Below are 24,605 nucleotides of genomic sequence, written 5' to 3' on the forward strand. Positions count from 1 at the left end.
TCTGCGCTTCCACGGTGGGTTGAAGTAGTTAGATCTAAAACGGGCAGATGTTTTCATGTAGTTTTGTCTTATTTTCCAAAATTCAGGAACGTGTCAGAGACAAACTGTCAGAACGGGATAGACCTTTGCTCCCGACGGCCCACATTCATCACCTTTCCCTGACCCTGAATCTCTACACTCACACCCCATCTGACTGGTGTGTGTAAATCTGAGCCACATTATCAACATCACCAATAACAGCCATAACAATAAGAACAGGACCAGACACTAATAATAACCTGTGCTGCAGTCCAAAAGTGGGTGGAGTTACTTTTAAACACTCACACTGTACCTCCTCCATGTTCAATATAAAGACATATTACACTGTGCTTTTATTTAATAGGTTTGACTCCACCCAAAAAAAACACCATCACACGCCTCCACATCATTCTACCGTCTTCAACCAATCACCACACTCCATACAGTTTGGTCAGTAGGGGGCGCAGTGCACTCCAGCTCCAACTCCATGCACAGCTATTGGATCGCTAGCCTCTGAACTCATTTTCTCGTTTCTTTCACTCATTACCAGTCATCTGCATGAATGACATGTAAATGATAAGGTAATGTGTCACGCCTTCGTCCTGTCAGTCTGTTGTCCCCGCCATGTGCTTTATTTGCACATGGCTCTGTTTTGTTTATGTTCTAGTCTCCGCCTTTGTCCCGCCTCCTCGTCTGTCATCTGTTAACCCGTCCTTCTCGTTATCTGTCTCAGGTGTGTCTCGTCAGTGTCTTGTATTTAAGTCCCCTTCCTACACTTCCTGTTTGTTGGTCATTGTTCTCTTGTTCTCATGTTCTCTGTATCGTGTTTAGTCAGTTGTGTTATCCAGGCTGTCCGTATCTCTAGTTTGTCTTCCAGTCTGTCCGTATCTCTAGTTTGTCTTTACTCCTCTTCTGTTCGTTTGGTTCCTTTGTCCATGCCTCTGTTAGCTATCTGTTAGTCATCTTGTTATGTTAAGCTCTCTGTTTGTTGTTCTTTTGTAAATTAAACGTTATCTGTGCTTTAGCGAATGCGTCCGCTCCATCAGTCCGTCCCTCGCTCCTGACAGAATGACCAACCGCCAGGACACAGCTAGCACAGACAGTTACCTTCGGAGGCTAGGAGAAGTCCAAGCGTCCATAATTCGTGCAATGGTAGCCTCTAGGACTTCAGAGGAGCCGAATTATGGACAGAAGGACTGCTACAGCGGGAGTTGCCGGCTCCAGCTCCTGCCTGGCGCTATTCCGATTCCTAAACCAGAGGAGTCGACTCGTGAATCGAGTAGTTGCGCCAGCGGGAGTCGAAGGAGCCGGCGGAAGAAGCGTGCTGGAGTTCCCCCCTCGACGGTGGATTACCCCCTTAGGTCCGGGGAAATTTTTGGGGGGGCGTTAAGGATAGGGGCTGTTAGCCTCCAACATCGTGACGACGGAGTTGGGGCTAACAGAGGCGCACCTCTGAGGGATTTAATGGGTGCGCCTGTGAAACCCCCTAAACCCTTTACAGCTCCAGCGCGAGCCCGGCGAGCAGCACACACTCCTGTCCTCGCTATCTTCGTGAGCGCGGCGCGCGCCTCTCCTGTCTTCGTGAGCGCGACGCGCACCTCTCCAGTCTCCGTGGACGACGTCGCAGATTCATCTGCATCCGTGGACGTCGTCGCACGTTTCCCAGTCTCCGTGGACGACGGCGCAGATTCCTCTGCCTCCGTGGACGTCGTCGCACGTTCTCCAGTCTCCGTGGACGACGTCGCAGATCCACCTGCCTCCGTGGATGTCGTCGCACGTTCTCCAGTCTCCGTGGACGACGGCGCAGATTCCTCTGCCTCCGTGGACGTCGTCGCACGTTCCCCAGTCTCCGTGGACGACGGCGCAGATTCCTCTGCCTCCGTGGACGTCGTCGCACGTTCTCCAGTCTCCATGGACGACGGCGCAGATTCCTCTGCCTCCGTGGACGACGGCGCAGATTCCTCTGCCTCCGTGGACGTCGTCGCACGTTCCCCAGTTTCCGTGGACGACGGCGCAGATTCCTCTGCCTCCGTGGACGTCGTCGCACGTTCTCCAGTCTCCGTGGACGACGGCGCAGATTCCTCCGCCTCCGTGGACGTCGTCGCACATGCTCCTGTCTCAGTGATGGCGGCACCCGCCGCTCCTGTCTCGGTGATGGCGGCACCCGCCGCTCCTGTCTCGGTGATGGCGGCACCCGCCGCTCCTGTCTCGGTGATGGCGGCACCCGCCGCTCCTGTCCCCGTGACTATGGCGGCACCGGCCTCTCCTGTCCCCGTGACTATGGCGGCACCGGCCTCTCCTGTCCCCGTGACTGTGGCTACGGCCTCTCCTGTCCCCGTGACTGTGGCTACGGCCTCTCCTGTCCATGTCCGTAGGTCGGCCCGAAGGACTTCAGGGCCGATCCCCAGAACTGTGCCCAGGCTGGTTCCTCAGACTGCCCCACAGACATTAGCCAGTCCTGGGCATCCCCCTGTTATTTTGGTTCCCTTGTCTGTCCCTGTCTTGGTTCCTGTCTCTGTCCTTGTCCCAGTACCCGTGTCAGCCTTTGTCTCTGTCCCTGTACCTGTTACTGTATTCATGTCTGTCCCCGTAAACGTCTTGGTCCCTGTTCCCCTACCAAGTCCAGTCCAGTCTCCTGTGAGTCCTGTCCAGTCCCCTGTCAGCCCTGTCCAGTCTATGTTTCAACCCCCTATCTTGTCTCATGTTCAGTCCCCTGTTAGTCATGTCCAGTCTCCATATCCGTCCAGCGTTCAGTCCCCTGTCTTCTCTCCAATCCAGTCTCCGTTTCAACCCCCTGTCTTGTCTCAAGTCCCGTCTCCTGTGAGTCCTGTCCAGTCCCCTATCAGCCCTGTCCAGTCTATGTTTCAACCCCCGGTTCAGTCCCCTGTTAGTCATGTCCAGTCTTCGTATCCGTCCAATGTCCAGTCACCCGTCTTGTCTCCGGTCCAGTCTCTGTTTCAACCCTCTGTCTTGTCTCACGTCCAGTTCCCGTCTCCGTTTCAGTCTAGTGTCATGTCACCTGTCCTGTCTTCTGTCCAGTCACGTACCCCTGTCCAGTCTAACGTTCCTATCCTGTCCAGTGTCTTGTCACCAGTCTCTGCTCCCGTCCAGTCCCAGCACCAAGTCCTGTCACCTGTCCCGTCTTCTGTCCAGTCCCTGTTTCCATCCAGTGTCATGTCCAATGTCAAAAACCCTGTCAAGTCTCATGTGTCCACTCCCGTCATGTCCAGTCCGTTCTCGTCTCTTGTTGCCCCCCTTTGTCAGTCTCCTGTCATGTCCCATGTCCCGTCTCGTATATTCGGTCCTGTCGTGTCCCCAGCTCCTGTGTCTGTTCCCGTATTGTCCTGAGTCCTGTCTCCCGTTGGTTTGTTGTCCTGTCTTGTTTTCCGTGCCCTCTCCTGTGCCAGCTCCTGGGGGGTTTAGGAGTACGCGCCCGGGAGTTACGCGTTCTTGGGGGGGGCATCTGTCACGCCTTCGTCCTGTCAGTCTGTTGTCCCCGCCATGTGCTTTATTTGCACATGGCTCTGTTTTGTTTATGTTCTAGTCTCCGCCTTTGTCCCGCCTCCTCGTCTGTCATCTGTTAACCCGTCCTTCTCGTTATCTGTCTCAGGTGTGTCTCGTCAGTGTCTTGTATTTAAGTCCCCTTCCTACACTTCCTGTTTGTTGGTCATTGTTCTCTTGTTCTCATGTTCTCTGTATCGTGTTTAGTCAGTTGTGTTATCCAGTGTCACATCTTGACACTTTCTGGTTTGTTTTCTCCTTTCCTTTGGGCTGTCTCTTCGCGGTTTTCCTGTCTCTGCACATGGCTTTGTTTTCCTCTTCCATGTGGCTCTGTCTGTTTGTTGTCATTGTCCCTCGTTATCTGTGTCAGGTGTGTCTAGTTAGTTCATGTATTTAAGCCCTCTTCCCTCACTTCCTGGGATCGGTCATTTTCTTTGTTTGAGTTTGAGTTTGTTTGTTCTCGTTGCTTCGTTGTTTTTTGTTCATTTGTTTCATGGGTTCATTGTGTTTGTTTCACGCTCACGTTTCTCCGTAGTGTTTCTCGTTTGTGGTTTCTCGTTCCTGCTCATTAATGTTATTTCTTGTTTCTCGTCTAGTTCGTTTGTTTTGTTATTTCATTATTAAAGTCTGTGTTGTAGCGAGTGTGTCCGCCTCCCTGAATCTACTCATCACACCACCGTGACAGAATGACCGATCTGAATAAGGACACAGCTAACACAGACTATTCGTTTAGGAGATGTGTAATTCGCCGGACTCCGTTCCGCACAGGCCCCAAAGATCCCGTGGAGGAGGCGTTAATAGCGGCCTCGGAATGGAGTCAACGGCTGCAGCTCATCTCCGGTGCGGTTCATTTCCCCCGAACAGAAGACTCGATTCATGAATCGAGTAATTGCTCCAGCGGGAATCGACGGAGCCGGAGGAGAAAACAGGCTGGAAGCTCCCCTTCGCTGGAGGATTATCCCCTCAGGTCCGGGGAAATTCTTGGGGGGGGGTTATGTGTAGGGGCTGTTAGCCTCTTACCGCAGGACAACGCAGGTGAGGCTAACAGAGGCGCACCTCTGAGGGAATCCCTCAAGAGTGCGCCCATCAGAACCACTAAACATCATAAAGACTCAACTCGTGCTCGGCGAGCAGCACGAGCACCTGCCTCGTTGGACGCCTCAGCTCCAGTTTCCGAGAGCACGGCGCCAACGGCTGCTCCAGTCTTCATAAGAGCAGCTCCTCCAGCCGTTCCTGTCTTCGTGAGTGCAGCGCCCGTCTCTCCTGCTTCCAGAAACGGCGCTGCAGTCCCTTCTGATCTCCTGAGCGAGGCACCTCCGGCCGCGGCTGTCTCCCTGAGCGCAACGCCTACGGCCGCGCTTGTCTCCCTGAGCGCAACGCCTACGGCCGCGCTTGTCTCCCTGAGCGCAACGCCTACGGCCGCGCTTGTCTCCATGAGCGCAACGCCTACGGCCGCGCCTGTCTCCCTGAGCGCGGTGCCTCCGGCCGCGCCTGTCTCCATGGACGACGTCGCAGATTCTTCTGCCTCCGTGGACGTCGTCGCTAGGACCCCAGTTCCTAAACACCGCTCTGCGCTCACTCCTGACCTCCAGGAGAAGCTTACAGGCCTCATGGCACGCCTGGGGCTCTCCTTGAAGGCGGCGTCCGCTTCTCCTGTCTTCGAAGGAGCGACGCCCGCCTCTTCTGTTTCCGTAGACGACGTCGCAGATTCCTCTGCCTCCGTGGACGTCGTCGCACTGTCTCCAGTTTCCGTGGACGACGGCGCAGATTCCTCTGCCTTCGTGGACGTCGTCGCACGTTCTCCAGTCTCCGTGGGCGACGGCGCAGATTCCTCTGCCTCCGTGGACGTCGTCGCACTTTCTCCAGTCTCCGTGGACGACGGCGCAGATTCCTCTGCCTCCGTGGACGTCGTCACACTTTCTCCAGTCTCCGTGGACGACGTCGCAGATTCCTCTGCCTTCGTGGACGTCGTCGCACATCCTCCTGACTCCTTGGATGACGTCGCACATCCTTCTCCCTCCGTGGATGACGTCGTCGCAGTTCCGTCTGCCTCCGTGGATGACGTCGTCGCAGTTCCGTCTGCCTCCGTGGACGTCGTCGCAGATTCCTCTGCCTCAGTGGACGTCGTCGCAGATTCCTCTGCCTCAGTGGACGTCGTCGCAGTTCCGCCTGCCTCAGTGGACGTTGTCGCAGTTCCGCCTGCCTCAGTGGACGTCGTCGCAGTTCCGCCTGCCTCAGTGGACGTCGTCGCAGTTCCGCCTGCCTCAGTGGACGTCGTCGCAGTTCCGCCGGCCTCAGTGGACGTCGTCGCAGGGTCTCCAGTCTCCGTGAGTACGGCTCCCTCAGCCACTCCTATCTCCGTGAGTACGGCTCCCTCAGCCACTCCTATCTCCATGACTGTGGCTTCGGCCATTTCTACTCCTGTGACTTTGGCTCCGGCCGTTTCTAAGCCAGTGACTGTGGCTCCGGCCGTTTCTAAGCCAGTGACTGTGGTTCCGGCCGTTTCTAAGCCAGTGACTGTGGCTCCGGCCGTTTCTAAGCCAGTGACTGTGGCTCCGGCCGTTTCTAAGCCAGTGACTGTGGCTCCGGCCGTTTCTAATCCAGTGACTGTGGCTCCGGCCGTTTCTAAGCCAGTGACTGTGGCTCCGGCCACTCCTGAACCTGTGACTGTGGCTCCGGCCCCAAGGACCTCGAGGCCAATCCCCAGAACTGTACCCAGGCTGGCACCTTGGACAGTCCCTCAGACTTTTGCCAGTCCTGGGACCCCTGCAGTTGTATTTGGTTCCTGTTCCCCTGCCTAGTCCAGTCCAGTTCCCTGTTAGTCCTCTCCAGTCACAAATTAGACCCCCTGTCCAGTCACCAGTTAGAATCCCTGTCCAGTCACAGTTTAAACCCTCTGTCCAGACCCAGGTCCAGTTCCCAGTCCCATCACCGGTCTTGTCACGTGCATCTGCTCCTGTTCCGTCTCAGTCCCCGTTTAGTGTTCAATCTAAGGTCCAGTCACGTGTGTTTTCTCCTGTCTTCTCTCGTTATCAGTCTCTTCTCTCTAGTTCAGTCAAGTGCCCATTTAAGTCCAGTCCCTTGTCACCAGTTCCATTTCCTGTCTTGTCCTGAGTCTTTTGGTTTCACGTTTGTTTTGTTTCTTCTGGCCCCCTCCTGTGCCAGCTCCTGGGGTATCTAGTTTTTCGCGCTCCAGGAGTTGCGCGTCTTGGGGGGGGGCGTCTGTCACATCTTGACACTTTCTGGTTTGTTTTCTCCTTTCCTTTGGGCTGTCTCTTCGCGGTTTTCCTGTCTCTGCACATGGCTTTGTTTTCCTCTTCCATGTGGCTCTGTCTGTTTGTTGTCATTGTCCCTCGTTATCTGTGTCAGGTGTGTCTAGTTAGTTCATGTATTTAAGCCCTCTTCCCTCACTTCCTGGGATCGGTCATTTTCTTTGTTTGAGTTTGAGTTTGTTTGTTCTCGTTGCTTCGTTGTTTTTTGTTCATTTGTTTCATGGGTTCATTGTGTTTGTTTCACGCTCACGTTTCTCCGTAGTGTTTCTCGTTTGTGGTTTCTCGTTCCTGCTCATTAATGTTATTTCTTGTTTCTCGTCTAGTTCGTTTGTTTTGTTATTTCATTATTAAAGTCTGTGTTGTAGCGAGTGTGTCCGCCTCCCTGAATCTACTCATCACACCACCGTGACATCCAGTCTGTCCGTATCTCTAGTTTGTCTTCCAGTCTGTCCGTATCTCTAGTTTGTCTTTACTCCTCTTCTGTTCGTTTGGTTCCTTTGTCCATGCCTCTGTTAGCTATCTGTTAGTCATCTTGTTATGTTAAGCTCTCTGTTTGTTGTTCTTTTGTAAATTAAACTATCTTATAATTAAATTATCTGTGCTTTAGCGAATGCGTCCGCTCCATCAGTCCGTCCCTCACTCCTGACATAATGAGACACTGGTAGGCGAAGCATTAAAGTTGATTCTTCTACTGTGTTTGTTTCCACGTCATATGTAGGTTTCATTAATCACATGCAAAAAGAGCTCCTCGTCTTTAAGTGAAAGCAAACCTGTTTTCACTTTTATATGACTACCCCAAACTTACTCAGCACCTCCAACAGGAGAGATCATTCCTACAGTGATAGGAGCCATTGAGCCCACAGAGAGCTCTGATTTTTTTACTCTGCACAGCATGAATGTGCGCGCGCCAGGACTCCCCTATCAGTAGATTTACAGGAGGTAAACCACATTTGGCTGTCCACTTCCAGCTGCCTCTCACTTTCAAAAATAAAGTCAGTCGTGACTAAACACAACCAGCCATCTCATGTCAACATCCAACAGTAGAAAAGAGCAGAAAAGCCTGTTTCTCAGAAAAACATCCAGGTTTAAGTGCTCGTGCCACTCTGTGGGGACATGCCACCATCAGCAACGTCTATTAACTTTAGAGCTCCCCCCAGCTTTTGTGTGCTTCCCCGCCGCTAACTCTGAAATGCCATCCGAGCATGAGAATGTGCTCTGGCCATTACCCCCCACAGGAGGCTTCAGACCCGGGTGCCGGTGGATGCTTTTGTCATTCTGTTCCAGAGCATCAAACAATGCCACAGCCCCGCATGATTACCCGTGACAGGTTTCAGTCAGCTTGAGGTCACATCTCCACTCCATTTTCAAGCGGCGATTCTGAAAGGAATAAAGCTGTTGCCTTCTCTTGAGGGCTCTCCTGATGTTTGATTACTTATAAGACGAGCGGAAAGCAAAGAGCAGTGATTTCGTATTCGAGGCCTGATTGAACACGAGCGAACATCCTGGCAGGCAACCGAGGAATATAACAATAAGCCTCCATTTAATCAGAAACCACACAAAAGGAGTGCATATGCATACTAATTCATCACCACCCAATCCATTTCACAGTAACCTATGCATTATTACAACCAGCAAAATGTAACCCATTCACCTGAATATGAATCCATGACGGAATAAAACATGGAGCAGCACTCAATATAAAAACTGAATCAAACCCTTCCAGCTGTTTTCCCTCAGAAAGCTGTGTATGTAACATGTTGGGCTCTTTCAGAGACTTCATAAATCCCTGTATTCATGCACCCCACTGAATAAAATGAAGTCAGCTCCTATGAGCCACAGCCCCCATAACCACACAAGATTGATTGTAGTCCTCATATTTACAGTGCAGTAAAACAGAAAGCTACAGTCGTATATATGCTTTACGAACAATATCTTCCCTCTCGGCACATCCTAATTACATTTTTCTCCCATGATGGATTTGCCGATCGATGTTGGCTCTGGCGGAAATGAGAAAAATACAGAAATAAAGAGCAGAGTTATTGATGAAAAGATGAATGCAGTTGCAGCTGTAAAAAAGCAAATGAATATTTGATGCATTCCTCAACACTAAAACTTTACAATCTTGAACTCAGCACTGCGCTCTGAGACACTTGGACAGGCTGGACATGCTGAGAAACTAGCTACCTATCACTAACCAGACAGCGAAACGAATCTGGCTCTGGCTGGGCCCACATCCCTGTTTTTATGCCCCCTGTGCCACAAGGATTGATGTCGCTTGAGGGGACCGCTTGTCACGTAGGGCCACGTAAACACCCAATCAAGCTTCAGAAGCCAGTTTGCCACGTAGCCTTCTCAGAAGGGGACCAGATCTGTTTTGTGACATGTGGTTAAAGGAGCGTTTAATGTGTGTCCTCTCTTGGTCCGTGTGCAGTTAGCAGCACTGTGAGTGAATTAGTTTGGGCCACTATTTCTGCCAGAGGTGGCCCACGTCTGCATGCTCTCTGGGCGCTAGTCCAGTATTAAGAAACCACTAAACTGGTGGTGTTGGTGTGTTAGTGCGTGTTTTGCTGGCACGAGTGGATCAGACACATAATGGCTGCTTGAGTTACACTCTTTAAAACAAAGGTGCTACAAAGTGGTCTTTGTGTGAGTATGAAGAACATTTTAAAAATTTAATAATAATAAAGGAACCCTATGTAGTATTTTTACCTTAAAAGTACAGCTTCTAAATGATTGTAATGTTCCATGGAGCTGTAATAGGGAGAGAATGAGTTAATACTGGACTGAATTTACACAGTAGAGTGAGCTGAGACAGACCTGAGGACACGAGTTGGAGCAGTAAGTATCTTTTGCCCTGTTTTCATGCGTTGCAGTGCTAGTTAGTGATACTTTTGTTGATGTAAGTGTTATAATCTGTTTGTGAGAGTCACTGAGCAGTGAGCCAGGGTTTGGAGCTGCTAACTTTAGCCAGATTAGCTCACTTTTTCGCGTTGGACATTGATTCTAGTAATAAGTGCTTTCTTCCGGTTGCTGTGTGGATTAAATGACTGAAGTTACACTTTGTGTCGGTGGAACCCAAGCTTCGTTGAGGACAGTGTTATAATCCATTTTTTTGAGAGTTACTGATAAATGAGGGCAAGTGCTAGCGCCTCCTAATTTTAGCCAGATTAGCTCAGTTTTTAAGCATTGGACATCGATTCTGGTAACAAGTGCTTTACTGTCGGTTGCTGTGTTTATAACGGCTAGTGCACTACCAAAGTTACATTTTATGTTTGTAATAACACGGTCCAGTGTGTATTATGAGCAATATATGGGTTTTATCATGTAATAAACATTATTTTATTCGATTCACACATTCCCCTGGGGAGAGAGAGAGAGAGAGAGAGAGAGAGAGAGAGAGAGAGAGAGAGAGAGAGAGAGAGAGAGAGAGAGAGAGAGAGAGAGAGAGAGAGAGAGAGAGAGAGAGAGAGAGAGAGAGAGAGAGAGAGAGAGAGAGAGAGAGAGAGAGAGAGAGAGAGAGAGAGAGAGAGAGAGAGAGAGAGAGAGAGAGAGAGATGTGTGTGTGAGACTGTTGATTTCACAACAGTACTCTAAACGTGAATTACACTCATCAGCAGGTAAGGGGTGCTTAGGAGACAAAAAAGCCAATTCTTACATTATATTCTTTATGGAACCAAACATGTTTTTTCCATGGCATCAGTGTCCTCTCAGTGTCACTGCTGGACTGAGAAAAGTCTACTGTTGAAGGATTAGAGAATGACCAACACACACTGTGCAGCATAAGATTTAGCATCTACGAGGTGGATTAAGAAGTGACACATTTCATAGAAGCATAATGTGGACACGTTTCAATTAATTCATTCATTTATTGTCTGTAACCCTCATCCAGTTCAGGGTGGCGGTGGGAACACACCCTGGAGGGGGCGCCAGTCCTTCACACATTCGCTCACACACTCACATCTACGGACACTTTTGAGTCGCCAATCCACTTTTGTTTTTTGGACCGTGGGAGGAAACCGGAGCACCCGGAGGAAACCCACGCGGACACGGGGAGAACACACCACACCCCACCCCTCACAGACAGTCATCTGGAGCGGGGCTCAAACCCACAACCTCCAGGACCCTGGAGCTGTGTGACAACGACACCTGCAGCAGCACCGTGCTGCCCACATTTCAGTTCTCTTCATGCAATTCAACCATGTTCCATCGTAACACGGACATCACGGCCCTCACTCTTGGCCTCACATGAGCCTCCCCACTGTCCCGGCAGAAGGTGACCAAATGTCTTCTTTTTCCTGGACACATCCTCTTTTCTAAAGGATTTCTAATTAGTGTGAAATGTCCAGAATTTCACATTGATTTCACTTCAGGGTTTGATTTTACAGTGGAATGTGAATTTAGACAGCGTTAACCATGAATATTTAAGTCCCACCTTAAACTGCTTCCAATAGCAGCCGACTGACCACAGCCTAAAAACACCTAAGCACACATGTAAATAAACCCAAATCAGTTTGACTTTACCTGACTTTTTTATTTTACCGATGTATTTATTAATATTTTAACTAGCACAAATATAAAAAATAGGTATAAATAAAAATTGGTTATATTATTTTAAAGGGGACATATTATACCTCTTTTTAAACAAGTTAGAATACGTCTATTGGCGATACAAAACTCGTTCATGAAGTTCTTTCCACAAAATCATTCTCACATAAAGACATCTCATCAGCTCTATTGTTGCCCATTACAGGCCCTTTCAGAACGAGGGCTCTGTCCCTTTTATGCAAATAAGCTGTTGCCGACTAAGCCCCACCCATCCCACGTTTATGCAGGTGAAGGGTGGTGCCAGAGTGGCTCTATGCAAATTTCCTTATTGTGACATCACAAGGGAGCCATCCAACAGGCTCGTAGACGCCAAAATCTGACTCACAGAAAACGGATGAATGTTTTTGGGGTTTTTTTTGCACATTTGGAGTGTTTATAAGAGCAGTAGAGACCCAAGTGGAAATACAAAAGCACACAAAAAGTGATTTTGCATAATATGTCCCCTCAATTGGAAGGAGATGATTCAGCAAGGTAGGCTATTAATACTGTGGTGGCACAGAGTTGAGGGGCTAAGGAACTCAATGGGTTGTGGTGTTTTGTGGGGGTACACCATCCTGAACAAGGGGGTCTTTGGGTGTGTGTTACCCCTGCATCTCGCAAAAAAGCAAGCCCAAATAACTTGTTCTTCACCTGCTCCTTTCTGTTTAGTGCCTTGTAAGGGCACTTCAATAAATGATCAAGATGAAGCACTTACTGTATCAATGTATTACTCCTGATATTTGCTGACAGACCTCTATTTAACGTGACCACGGCTCCACATAGGGTTTGAATGTCCAAAGTTTCCCTTCTCTAAACCAGACTGAGTGGATATTTTTAATAGACTTTATAAACACCAATAGGTTTCCATTCATTAGAATTCAGACCCACATGTGATTATTATTACACAATTATTAAAAAGAAACAGACCACTTCCATATAGTTTACGCATCTGCTTGGACAGTTCACATCCCTGTCCATCACTGGGTGTTTGTTCTGTGCTTTAGCTTCGCTCTTCTCTGCTTCTATTTGTGAGAAACCCTCGGCATGGAAAGAAACCGCTGTTTCTGTCTGGTGGTGGGGTATTGTGTATTGTGGTCTGGCCTAGAGCAGACCGTAAGAGGGGCTCCATTGTACTTACGCTGGGTGTGCCAGGTCCTGCGGTCTCTCTGCTGCCTCGGGGAACACAGGGTGGGGAGGCTCTCCTATAGGCACGCAACCCAGAGACTTACTGATGGCATGGCTCAGTTTCTTGGCTGGCGATTTCTGTGGAAGAGACAGAGACAGAGACGAGGCTAGATGGACTGAAGTGGAATGAGAACAAAGCTGCAGCTCTTCGTAAAGACAGAAAGAGCTTAACTATAGAGCATCTTCCAAAACACAGACTAAGGCTAAATTCACCTGTCATTGCAAATCCTTTTTGGTGTAGGACTAGGGTTAATAGTGGGGTCAATGAGAGCGGACCATAGAGGGGTCTCTTTACTTGTGGCGCTATTAGAAAGTGTCGTTTGATTCAGGAAAAACTGAACTGGCATGACCTTGTTCAGAGCTCTGGGGCTGAAAACAATCATCTTTGTGGTGGCAGTGAGTGAGAGATTGTGTGTGTGTGTGTATGTGTATCTGTGAGAGGGAAAATGAGAGAGAGAAAATCTCTCAGAATTGGATTTAGGAAGCGCTGCAAATTCTTTCCTGGCCTTCAATTTCCAGCACAGCGATTGAGCTTGAGGCCAGTGGGGGAGATTTAAAAATGTAATCAATACAAGCCACTTGCCACATCACATAAAACCCCCATGAAATCCTGCATCAGAGGAGAAGGACATTCCGAAGGAAAACGCAACTCTGGAGCTCAATTATCACCCCATGCCATACGAGCCAAAGAGCCACAGGTGTCCGCTCTGTACCTTTCAACTCATTAGCGGTACGCTGAAGTAGAGCAGTTTCTAGGTAAGTGTATATGGGTTTGTGTGGGTTAGATATGAAACAGTTACCGGGAAAAACTCCTGATGTTTACAGTGATACAGTTTCTGTGTAAATTAAAGATTCCCCAGGTTTGAAAATCTCACGTAAGTTACAGCATCCACCAAAGTTAGCAACAGTCTCCCAGTGCGGCAGCGCTGTGCCACCTGTAATGTGGGGTTGTTTTGTGTCAGAGGAAACATGGCGCAGGTACCGAGACATGGTGTGGTACCTCCTCCTCGTCCTGATTTCACCGTCCTTGGTTTCGAGGGTCCTTGGGAAGTGAAATCAGGACACGGAGGTGAGATTGGGCACCACGCCGTGGCCCTGTCAATGAGCCATGGAAATAACCCATTCTACGCAGAATTACAAAGTGCTCCGTTCCACCTTAAATGTTACAAGTGCTTTATCCTTTAGTGCTTTAGTTCCACCTTAAATGCTTTTAGTGTTACATTCAAACGCATTTTCCTTTGTGCTCTAGAGGCTATTTGAACTAAACCTGCCTCTTAAAGAGGGACCTCAGTTTTCTTTGTTTCCACAAAACAACTAAACCGAGGTTAATTAATTTATGATTACTAATTAAGTGTTGAACAAATCCTAATGGAATGATGAGCATCTTAATCTCACATGACTTTTACAGCTTTACAGAAGACAAAGATTAAACAAGACTGCAGTTCATTGTTCATTTAAGTCTGTTTTTGTTTAAACTTTATTAGTGCTGCAAGTTTTATTTGTGTGTGTTTTTTTAATAAGACTCGCTGAAATAATTTTATTCTGTATCTTTTTAACTTTTCAGCACATTTAAATTACAGTCGTAATACAGGAGGTCCTCGGGTTACGTCAGTCCCGAGTTACGATGTTTCGTGGTTACGACACATCTCCCATTTACTGTATAAAGCCTTGTTTCGACTGAAGTGGTTTTGCGTCGTAAACGTCGTAACGTGAACTTCGTGTTTGGTGTGCGCGGCGGAAGGCTCGAGACCGAGGAGGATAGGTGTTAGGATAGGATAAGTGCTTACAGTATGTTATTTACGTACAGTATGTACGTATGTTCCGACTTACACTGAAAATCGGTTTACAACGCAACGTAGGAACGGATCAACGTCGTAAGTCGAGGACCCCCTGTACAGATAATCATGATCATTTTGGCCACTTTAATCATGATATTAAATTTACAGTTTCATGTCTAGTGTGTGTGTGTGTGTGTGTGTGTGTGTGTGTGTCTGCACACAGTTGTATGATCCGTACCCATGAAGAATGCTCCTTCATCTGATGCTGGTTGCTATGCGGGCCGCTGGCATGACCACGCCAGAAGCAGTTCTGGCAAAGCTGGTAGCCATGGCACTGCTGGCAGCGATAGCGAAATCCCATCATGCTCTCACTTCGGCAGTAGGAGCACTCCACCGGATGGAAGACTGCAGCAGAGAGGACAGAAATATCACAGACCTTTGCTTAGAGTTTTTTTGTGCTGATTATTTTGAACCCGGTTTTATAAATATTAAAGCAACACTAGGTGAGATTTGATATTTAGCAGAGTGTAATTCACTTTTACAGCTCTGTCCTGAAATAAGGATGGGAGAAATGTTCCTGCCTCTGAAAGTTACATAGTGCAGTTTCTGCAGTGTTGAGCCTGGAGTATTACATGTAAGTGAAGCATCATAATAATTCTGAAGTTGTCATTTTAAGGTAAAAATACAACCTAGAGTTGCTTTAAAGCTATAGTTGTTAGCGGGGGCCTCACTGTTCTGCATTCATTGCCACAGATCCAGCACACACACCCCTGCTGTTGACACTGAATAACTCTGACACCCGAAAAGGGGAAACTCCAACCTAGAGAGGCCTTGCCCTTAAGCGAGGGATTGTCTGGCACCCTGTGGAATCTGAACAATCCCAAGAGAGCACCATCAATTTGCCAGAGGTGGGATATGAACTGTTAGCAGCATCATGGAAGGTAAGGTGTTCTCTGTGAGAAGCAAGGTGTTCCTTGCTTAAGGGCAAGGCCACCCTGTCTCTCCAGGTTGGAGTTTCCTTCACCAGATGAGTCCTAGAATTCGAGTTTGAAAAGTGCACAACGTTTTTGGCGTCCGTTTGGCTAGATCTGTAGTAGCACAAGCAGAATAGTGGTCCCCGCTGTGACATATATACGTCATAATGAGGAATGACAATAAAGACGACTTGAAAACTGATTTACAGTCATGGATTTCTTAACGTAGGCATCAACCCGAACACTTCTCTTATGGACTTAAGTCCTACATACGCTTAGGGTATTTTATTCAAGTGATAATCACAATACAAAGGGCACATACTAAATTAACAGACCAATGTTGTCAGGTTAGTGTGGGTTTTAGGCCCTTGTAAGGCCCCGTATGTTCACAAACAGCAGGTAAACGAGTAAACAGTAAACAAGCCGGTGTGGTGCAGCATCCTCAGCGCGTACCGTTCTCTACATTGGCCAGTCGGTGCATGAGAGGTAGCCAAACGAGGCACTGCGGGGGAGGGTCGGCCATCATCACATCCAGGAAAGTGTTCAGCAAAATCTTCTTCTGGAAAAGGAGAGGTCAGAGACAGGTCTGTGTCGAGTTGCACTGCGGACACGAGGGCCTTGTACGTTTTGTATGAGAGAGGAGGACACTCACCTGCTGAGGGAAACAGGTCCTCACTGAGTGCTCCGTGTAGCCGAAAGAAGGGCCTTCGAACACGGCCGTGGGAAGCTTCAGCACCTCCCTCAGGAACTGGTCGAACTTAGCGAACACCATCGTCCCACTGGAGTCGGATATCTGAGAGAAAATATCTGAGATGGAGGCAGAGAAGAACATCACAGATAATATACGTCCACACCATTTCAGCTCTGTGCAGCTCTAACCAAGTTACTCTTGTCTAAATACCAGTACACGGCCCTCATGATGAGGGAATACAGTTAGAAACGCACTGCCCTACTAGGCAGGGGTGGTCTCGAGCAGCTATACATGATTTAAATGTCGCTATGCCTAATAGTAAACATCAGCTTGAGGGGTGTAAATCCCACAACACTGCTGTGAAATACTGGAACTATCATATAATAATTAAACCAAGTAGCAGCCATTATCAAACCACCTACACTCCTCCAAAGGTTACATAGTGCAGTTTCTACTGTGCAGAGCCTGGATTAGCAACGACAGAGGCTCTTATCTCTCTATTCCAGGTCGGTGAAGCATCACAATATTTTCAATGCTGTAATTTATGGCTGAAATACTACCTAGCGTTGCTTTAATTTGAAACAAATTATATTCACACATGAAAACATCCAGGAACACCCTCCAACATCATGATCCATCATCTACACTTTAGCCTTCTTTTAGCACCCTTTAGGAAGTGAGCAAGTGTGTTTGTAAAACGAGTCGCCATTAAGTGTAGGTCGACAGATGACGAACGGCACAGCCTAGTGTTCAATAGATGTAACTACACGAGGCCCTACTGTAAATGCAAAGCTGGGAAATGTACAAAAACAAAAGGAGAAATGACAAAACAATCGATTTATGGGTTAAGGTTCCTTCAGAAAAAATAATTAGGCTTAATTTAAAAGCTTAGACCAGGCTCTAAATTAAATAATTTTATAAGGTGTAGTCGTTTCTAAATTTGCTTGGTTGGATTTATACATATACACCTATACACCAGAGGGCAGCAAAGGGTCAGCAATATGTTTTACATCCAGCTAAAAAATCAAGGAAGAGTGCCCCTTTATTAAACCAATCCAGGTTTAAAATGAACCTACAGTGACCAGCCAAAACATTAAAATGACCTTCTTGTCTCCACATTCATTGTCCATTGTATCAGCTCCAATGATCACACTGGAGCGCTGTAAACACAGCATGTAGTCAATCTTTTGTTATGCGTACTTTGTTAGCTTCTTACCTGCTGTTCTTCAATGCTCAGGACCCCCAGAAAGGATGGTGGATCATTCTCAGCACTGCAGTGCAGTGAGGTGTTTTGTGCTGGTACCAGTGGATCAGACACAGCAGTGGCTACTGGAGTTTTTAAACCCCCCAGTGTCGGAGTATAGTCCCACAACCCAACACAAGGTAAAAACAAAAAGTTTCTAACAGAGTGGGCACAGTGTTTGAAAACTCCAGCAGCACTGCTGTGCCTGATCCACCAGCGCAACACACACTAACACACCACTACCACCACTCACATCATACCTCACCTGCTCTATGGGGGGTCCTGACCATTGGAGAACAGGTTGAAAAGAGGGCTAACAAAGTATGCAGAGCAACAGATGGACTACCGTCTGTAATTGTTGAACTACAACGTGCTCCTGTGTGGTCAGTGGAGCTGATCCAATGGACTGAGAGTGTAGAATCAAGGAGGGTTTGGCCAATCAGTGAAGTCAATAGTGTAAAGTGGTCTCTCAAGCTTAAAATTAACTGAATACTAATGTACATATAAAAAGCATGACTTACATCTTAATTTGTCAACGATCTTCCCGCCACACATGGTCGCCAACATCGACTTCATGGAGAAAACTGTGAGTTTTCCATGCCCCTCACTGTAAAACAAACATATGGGTTAGAGATACGGGTTACATATTTGGGCCTCAGTTAAAGGAACAGTAGGCAATATTCCTACCTTAAAATTACCGCTCCATAGTCATTATGATACACCACTGACCTATAATAAGGGTTAGGGCCACCATCCTGTCACATAAGGTTGGCCTAAGTTTAGGAATATAACTCCAGGTGACGTGGCACGCTGTAAAGAGCCAGTTCTCACCTGTCGTATGTGGCCACCATGAAGTTAAGCAGCAAGCCGATGGACTGCTCCACGTTGATCTGGTGGGTGGTGGGCAGGCGCTTGTTCAGCTGGTAGAAGATTGAGGAGAGGATGGTCTCAAGTCGTGACACGTTGATCTCAGCGTTGTGGTCCAGGGTACTGAGCCCATTGTCACGGAACGCCTCGATCATGTTCCACACATCCACCAGGTGAACTGTGATAGAAGAGGACGGAGAAACTGAGAAATAGCCTCTAAAATAACACCTCAAACTCCAGATTACGGCATGATGTACTCCTTTCTGTACACCCTAGTGACCATATGGCTGACAGGCTTAAAATTAAAGGAACAATAGGTAAGATTTTTTTGTTTGTTTGTTTTTTGAATACCCCCTAGTGTATTTAATTTTGTTTTGTTTTGTTGTGTTTTCTTGTTTTAAACTGCTGGGGTTCACCGTAGTGTATTTAATTTTTACAGCACTATACTAAAATAAATGGGGAGGGGGGTTGGAGGTGATGGTTTCCTACCCTCCTCCAAAAGTTTCATAGTGCATTTTCTGGAGTTTTGAGCCCAGAGTAGTAAGAGGCTCTGTTCCCCCTATTACAGGTCAGAGAAGCATCACAATCATTTTGATGCTGTAAGTTTAAGGTACAAATATTACATAGTGTTCCTTTAAATTGCAATGTTAGCTTATCTCCTGGTATAAATCTGCTGACAGAGGAGTCCTGGTGCGTACACAACGAAGAACATGGAGGCATCACTTACGATTGCATCTTTTCTGAACGAATCGTAGCTTGCACGCCGTCCTGTACGTTGACAGTCGAATTACATCAAAGTTTTGAGCTCCTGGTGAGAACAAAGTGCATTATTATTATTATTGTTATTATTATTATTATTATTATTATATGTTGTCAATAAAGGTCAAAATGAACACACACTATTTCAACATATAAGTTTGCATTACCAAGTAATATTGGATATTTCAGCTCCTGGGCTCTCTAGCAATCAAGACGGAGGGTGAGGGTTGGTTTCCTACCCTTCTCCAAAATTTACATAGCACAGTTGCTGCAGTGCTGAGCCCAGAGAAGCAAAAACAGAGGCTCTATTCTCCCTGTTACAGCTCAGTGAAGCATCACAATCATTTTGAAGCTGTAATTTTTAAGGTAAAAATACTACCTAGTGGTTCTTTAATCTTTTAAAGGTTTAATTTGGATGTTTGTGGCACTCGGTCTATAGTCTCATTTTGTGCACAAAGGACAAGATTTATGAAGTCATTTGGCCTGTGCTTGTGTGTGTGTGTGTGTGTCCATGCGTGAACAAAGCACTGCACAGTCTGTTAACTTACTCATCTCCATGAAGAGCTGCCTCTTCTCCACTGTGGCCTTGCTGCTCTTGCTGCCCTCCTCAATCATTCTGAACATCACAGTCACACATTTATTATAATAATTATAATAATAAAAACAATATTCTGTTATATGACACACAAAGGGTAATACACTGTGTCCAAACATTTGTAGATAACAATGTTCAATATGGCACATGCAAAGCAAATAAAATATCCTTAGGATGCTCTGGAGCAGCTGTACATGACTCTGTACATGATGATCCTTTTCCACTGCATTGTACCTACTCCACTGTACTGTACTGTACTCTACTTGCTGTTTGGTCCCTGCTGCAGAGTTGAGTTGAGTATGTGCCACGCTAAGTGCTCACTAGGCTATAGTGCTCTAGCACTGAAGCTGTGCTCTCTGGAACAATTCAGTACCTTCAGGACCCCCACAGAGCAGGTGTGATTCGGGTGGTGGTGCGTTACTGAGGACTGTCCACTAACCAGGAATGTCCAGATACCATCCTGTGTCACTGAAGAAGGACTAGAGTACGACCGACACACACTGTGCAGCGACAGATGAGCTACTGTCTCTGACTTTACATCTACAAGGTGGACCAACGAGGGAGGAGTGTGTATCAAAGAGTGGACACAGGGTTGAGTTATAAACTCAAGCAGCAAGTGCTGTGTCTGATCCACCCGTACCAGCACTTGAGTGTCTCTGCAGAGCTGTGGCCAGCATTTTATCCCAATTCCGGCGCTACATCATTTCTCTTAGAAGTGACGGATACGATCAGATGCTGCTCACCTGTCGGTCGGCTGGTTCTCAGGTAAAGGGAAGCAAAGAGTGGAGAGTTCCTGTAAAAAAAGACAAGAAAATGAGACCCAAAACAGCAGAAGAAAAGCAAACACACATCTGCCTCCCGTTAGGAAGTGATGCACTTCGTACCAGGGCCTTCATTAAGGTCAGCTCTGCCATTTCCTGGACGCACAAAAGAGCACTCCAGATCTCATCAAGTGTGTAAATGATGATTCTATCTGCCATTAGCTTGCGCAAAGGCAGCATCCTGTGGGCTAATGATACACAGGCTGCTAAAAGGGCTCTTTACGATGATAGACAAGGAGCACACTGCAGAGCATCAGGGAGTGGGAAAGCCAGGGGTCACGGGCAGGCATTAGGGCCGCAGGGAATGTCGTAGGCCTTATAATAACATGGCTGTTACATTTTTATTGCAGTGTTATTCTTCTAATTGTCTAATTAATAAGAATCAGCAGCATTCGCATCATTATTATTGATGTTAGATGCATTACTATTGCTATCTGCTATTATCACCACCAATATAAGGGCTACTATTTATTTATTTACAAATTTTTCCATAATAATTACATAGTTGTAAGCATGTTATAACATCAGTTATTATTATTGTTATGAGGTTTGAAATAATTAGAAACAATATAACACTAGTGAGTGTTTGATGCTAAAATACTCATCATCATTACTGTGTAGTTACAGTTTTATTACCGATATTATCACTATTAATTATTAATAATTATTTTGTTGTGATGTTATTAACGCTGAGCCTTTGCAATGATCTCCCTAAGCCAGTTAGCACACTGCTATTCATTTAATCATATATCATCATATATTCATATAATCTTCTTTTGGTCCCGGTTTATTTTTGGTGTCATGACAATGTTATTACAATTTTATTAATGTGGTTATTGTTCTTATTTTTTGCATTATCATTATTATCTATGGCTATTTCTATTACATATTACCTTTATTTGAATGGTTCCTTATGGTTACTAATCACACGGTCAATACTTTGCTATATTCTGTATGAGCACACATTTATTAAGTTATCAACCGCCATCCTTTTTTTTAATTGCTGTTTTTCTTGATAATACCATGGTCATTACATTGTTATTAGATTTATTCTTATTAATTGCATTCCTATTGCCGCTTGTTGTTGTTATTACGTGCATCTTAGCTGTAATCATCACCGTTGTGATTATGAGGGAATTACCCCTGAGCCCTCGCTGTTATAATCCACATTAGCGCAGATCTGTTCGGTGGGTTTTACTACAGCTCTGGTCGTGAGCGCACCCTCCACCTCTCAGCGAATAGAGAACTGTCTCCCAGCATTATGTCATCCACTGATGGTGCACTGAGCGTGAATCACAGCCCCAGATCATTACAGCATGACCACTGCTGGAGCTCTCCTTCGCTCTCCCTGCGCTGAAGTTGGCTACTTTCGTTTGCCAGCTTTGTATCCAAAGATCCCTTCCACCTTAAATGCTGTAGCAGTGAGTGATGTGGTGTTTAAGGTGGAAAGGAAAATTTGAAGAGGAAGGCAACTTCAGCTTCAGAGGCAGCTGTGTTTGCTCTAATCTACAGAAGGTTAAATCCATTTAGCAGCATGGAGTTAGAATTACATTGTTATTATGCTATTATTATAGTGTCATTACAGCACTGTTACTATTGTTATGACAGCATTATTACCATGATTATTACAGCCTTATGAGCCGCCTGCTGTTAGTAGGCCTAGAGAGAGAGAGAGAGAGAGAGAGCCGCACCTCAAACAGCAGTACTCTGGACACTACATGTTCCTGCAAAACGGCTAAGGTAGACCCCCACACGAGCCACCGCAAGAACCCACAGAGAACACACGTCACTTGCGGCCATGTTACAGAGTCAACCCCCTCCACACACACACACACACACAGACACACACACACACCGTTTCCCCTATCGACGCTAAACACACAGATGCGCGCGAATATAAGCGAACACCGCCTTTAATGTGGACGCAGCGCGAGCGCGCACCTCGGCATGCCCGTTTCAGTGCCGTGATCGGGGGGTGGGGGGTGGAGGGGTCGGTCTCACCGGCGGAAGATTACGCAGGCTGCGCCTCCATCGTCAGCGGCGGAGGAGGAGAGGGATACACGGGCTCGGCTCTGGAGCAGGAAACACTCCGGGCATCCCACCGCCTCGACTCCTCTTATTAAAGGACGCTTCAGTGCTGGGGGACGAGGATCCGCCGTTTCTCCGTCGCTCCCAGGGCCTTGTCGCCCACCGTCATCATCCTCCTCATCCTCACCGCGCTCCTCTCTCCGTTAGCGCTCCGTTTGATCGTGCGTTAGAGCCGCAGTAGCCAGAAGTCGCCCACTGAGCGGAGTGCAGCTCCTGTGAGCATCAGTGAACAGCAGAGGACAGCAGAGAACACACACAGAAGCAAGCAATGGCGCGCGCGCGCACACACAGTAATGATGATGTATATATGTTATCATTATATTCACATACAATTGAACCTGATCGGTTTCATTCATCCATCCATCCATCCTCTATAACTGCTTCATCTTGTAACATCCTGTAATTGTTGGGTGGAAGGCAGGAGCAGTCCATCTCAGGGCGTCACACTCACCCAGTCACACTTACACCTATGAACAACTTCACCCATTCATTCACATCCGCGGACAATTTCACACATTCATCCAGACACTCACACTCAGCTGTGGTCTGTTTCATGCACTCACCCCATCACTCTCTCTCTCACACACACACCTGTGGTCTGTTTCACGCACTCACCCTGTCACTCTCTCACACACACACCTGTGGTCTGTTTCACGCACTCACCCTGTCACTCTCTCACACAGACACCTGTGGTCTGTTTCATGCTCTCACCCTGTCACTCTCTCTCACACACACACCTGTGGTCTGTTTCACACACTCACCCCGTCACTCACACCTGTGGACAATTTCACACATTCACTCAGCCACCCTCACGCTCTCCTGCGGTCAGACAAGTGTGGACAGTTTTAACACACTCACCCTGTCACACTCTCTCACACACACACACCTGTGGTCTGTTTCACACACTCACCTCGTCACTCTCACAAACACACCTGTGGTCTGTTTCACACACTCACCTCGTCACTCTCACAAACACACCTGTGGTCTGTTTCACACACTCACCCTGTCACTCTCACAGACTCACACCTGTGGACAATTTCCCACATTCACTCAGTCACCCTCACACTCTCCTGCGGTCAGACAAGTGTGGACAGTTTTAACACACTCATCCATTCACCTTTTAAAAGATTCCCACATTCTAGACTTAGTAATGTGTTAACTGAGCTTAAGATTGAGACTTGAGGAACCCCTATATTAACAAGATACAATTTTTCATTCATCCATTCACGATTTGTAGTCAATTTATCCTGGTTGGGGTTGCAAACAAACAAACACACCCTGAACAGACCACAGGGCATTTTAGAGTTATTGCACTATTAACATTAAAAAAAATTAATGTTAAATTAATATAAAAAAAAAACAGTAACCACATTTGTTCATTTGCTGTATTTTATTCTTATTTATTGATAAAATACACTTTTGTTTACAAGTGCTGATTACAATTACTATATTACATTCACCTTTATCTTACATAAAACATCTGAACTCTTAAAACTAAAAAGACACGTCTTAGGGAGGCACCCTCCACCAGGATTCCTGATCTTCACAACTACAGTAAAACATTACATCTGACACCACGACATCCTCCGTCCAGAGCGAGAGAGGGATATGTTCCTGCAGATAAGTGTATCCATCATGTCCTGGGGACTAGAGTGTTTAATGACTGATCTGCCCAAACATTACACATCATTTTCATGTGTACTGGCCTGGGCAAAATCCGCCTGGCTGCATCTACTGCAACCCAAACTAAAGATTTTATTAACCTTGCACACTCTTAAAAACAATGGTTCTTCAATGAAACCAACGGTTTCTGCTCTAGTTACAGTGCCACTCGGAACATTGAAGTGGAAGAACCCTTTTTGCTGCTTTAGAGAAACACTTCCAGAAAGAAAAACATGTATCTCCATTTTAGTGAATGTTTAGTTTACTGCATCGTTTTAACGACAGCGAGATTCCTTCAAACACTGTGAACGTTACACAATGAATCGACCAATAGAAACGCTCCAAAATGACTTACATTGAAAGTTAAGAATGTTTTTTTCCCTTCTCCTGTAAAATTACTATTTTGGAGATGCATGTTTTTCCTTGACTCAAAAGTGTGCATAGGTGTGTGTGTGTGAGTGAATGTGTGAGTGTGTGTCGCCCCCTGTGAAGGACTGGCGCCCCCTCCAGGGTGTGTTCCCAACTTGTGCCTAGTGATTCCAGGTAGGCTCCGGACCCACCGCCGCC

General features: G+C 46.9%; 1 protein-coding gene across 8 annotated transcripts in view; it reads right to left on the reverse strand.

Annotated features, from left to right (window-relative positions):
• The window catches only part of dtnbb (dystrobrevin, beta b), a 49,344-nt gene extending 26,783 nt beyond the window's left edge, over positions 1–22,561 (reverse strand). For 7 of the 8 annotated variants that reach the window (XM_066674481.1, XM_066674471.1, XM_066674462.1 and 4 more), the window contains exons 1-10: positions 22,290–22,561; positions 20,211–20,260; positions 19,421–19,488; positions 18,841–18,921; positions 18,078–18,291; positions 17,768–17,853; positions 15,965–16,119; positions 15,766–15,871; positions 14,577–14,743; positions 12,514–12,638 (exon numbers count right to left, since the gene is read on the reverse strand). In XM_066674481.1, coding sequence (XP_066530578.1) covers positions 12,514–12,638; positions 14,577–14,743; positions 15,766–15,871; positions 15,965–16,119; positions 17,768–17,853; positions 18,078–18,291; positions 18,841–18,921; positions 19,421–19,487 — 1,001 coding nt within the window. In that variant the 5' untranslated portion in view covers position 19,488; positions 20,211–20,260; positions 22,290–22,561. The remainder of the gene's footprint in view (positions 1–12,513; positions 12,639–14,576; positions 14,744–15,765; positions 15,872–15,964; positions 16,120–17,767; positions 17,854–18,077; positions 18,292–18,840; positions 18,922–19,420; positions 19,489–20,210; positions 20,261–22,289) is intronic. The other variant, XM_066674437.1, reaches the window with a different exon arrangement.
• Between the last annotated feature and the right edge of the window lie 2,044 nt (positions 22,562–24,605).

This window comes from Hoplias malabaricus, chromosome 1 (assembly GCF_029633855.1).
Source record: "Hoplias malabaricus isolate fHopMal1 chromosome 1, fHopMal1.hap1, whole genome shotgun sequence".
Taxonomy (NCBI): domain Eukaryota; kingdom Metazoa; phylum Chordata; class Actinopteri; order Characiformes; family Erythrinidae; genus Hoplias; species Hoplias malabaricus.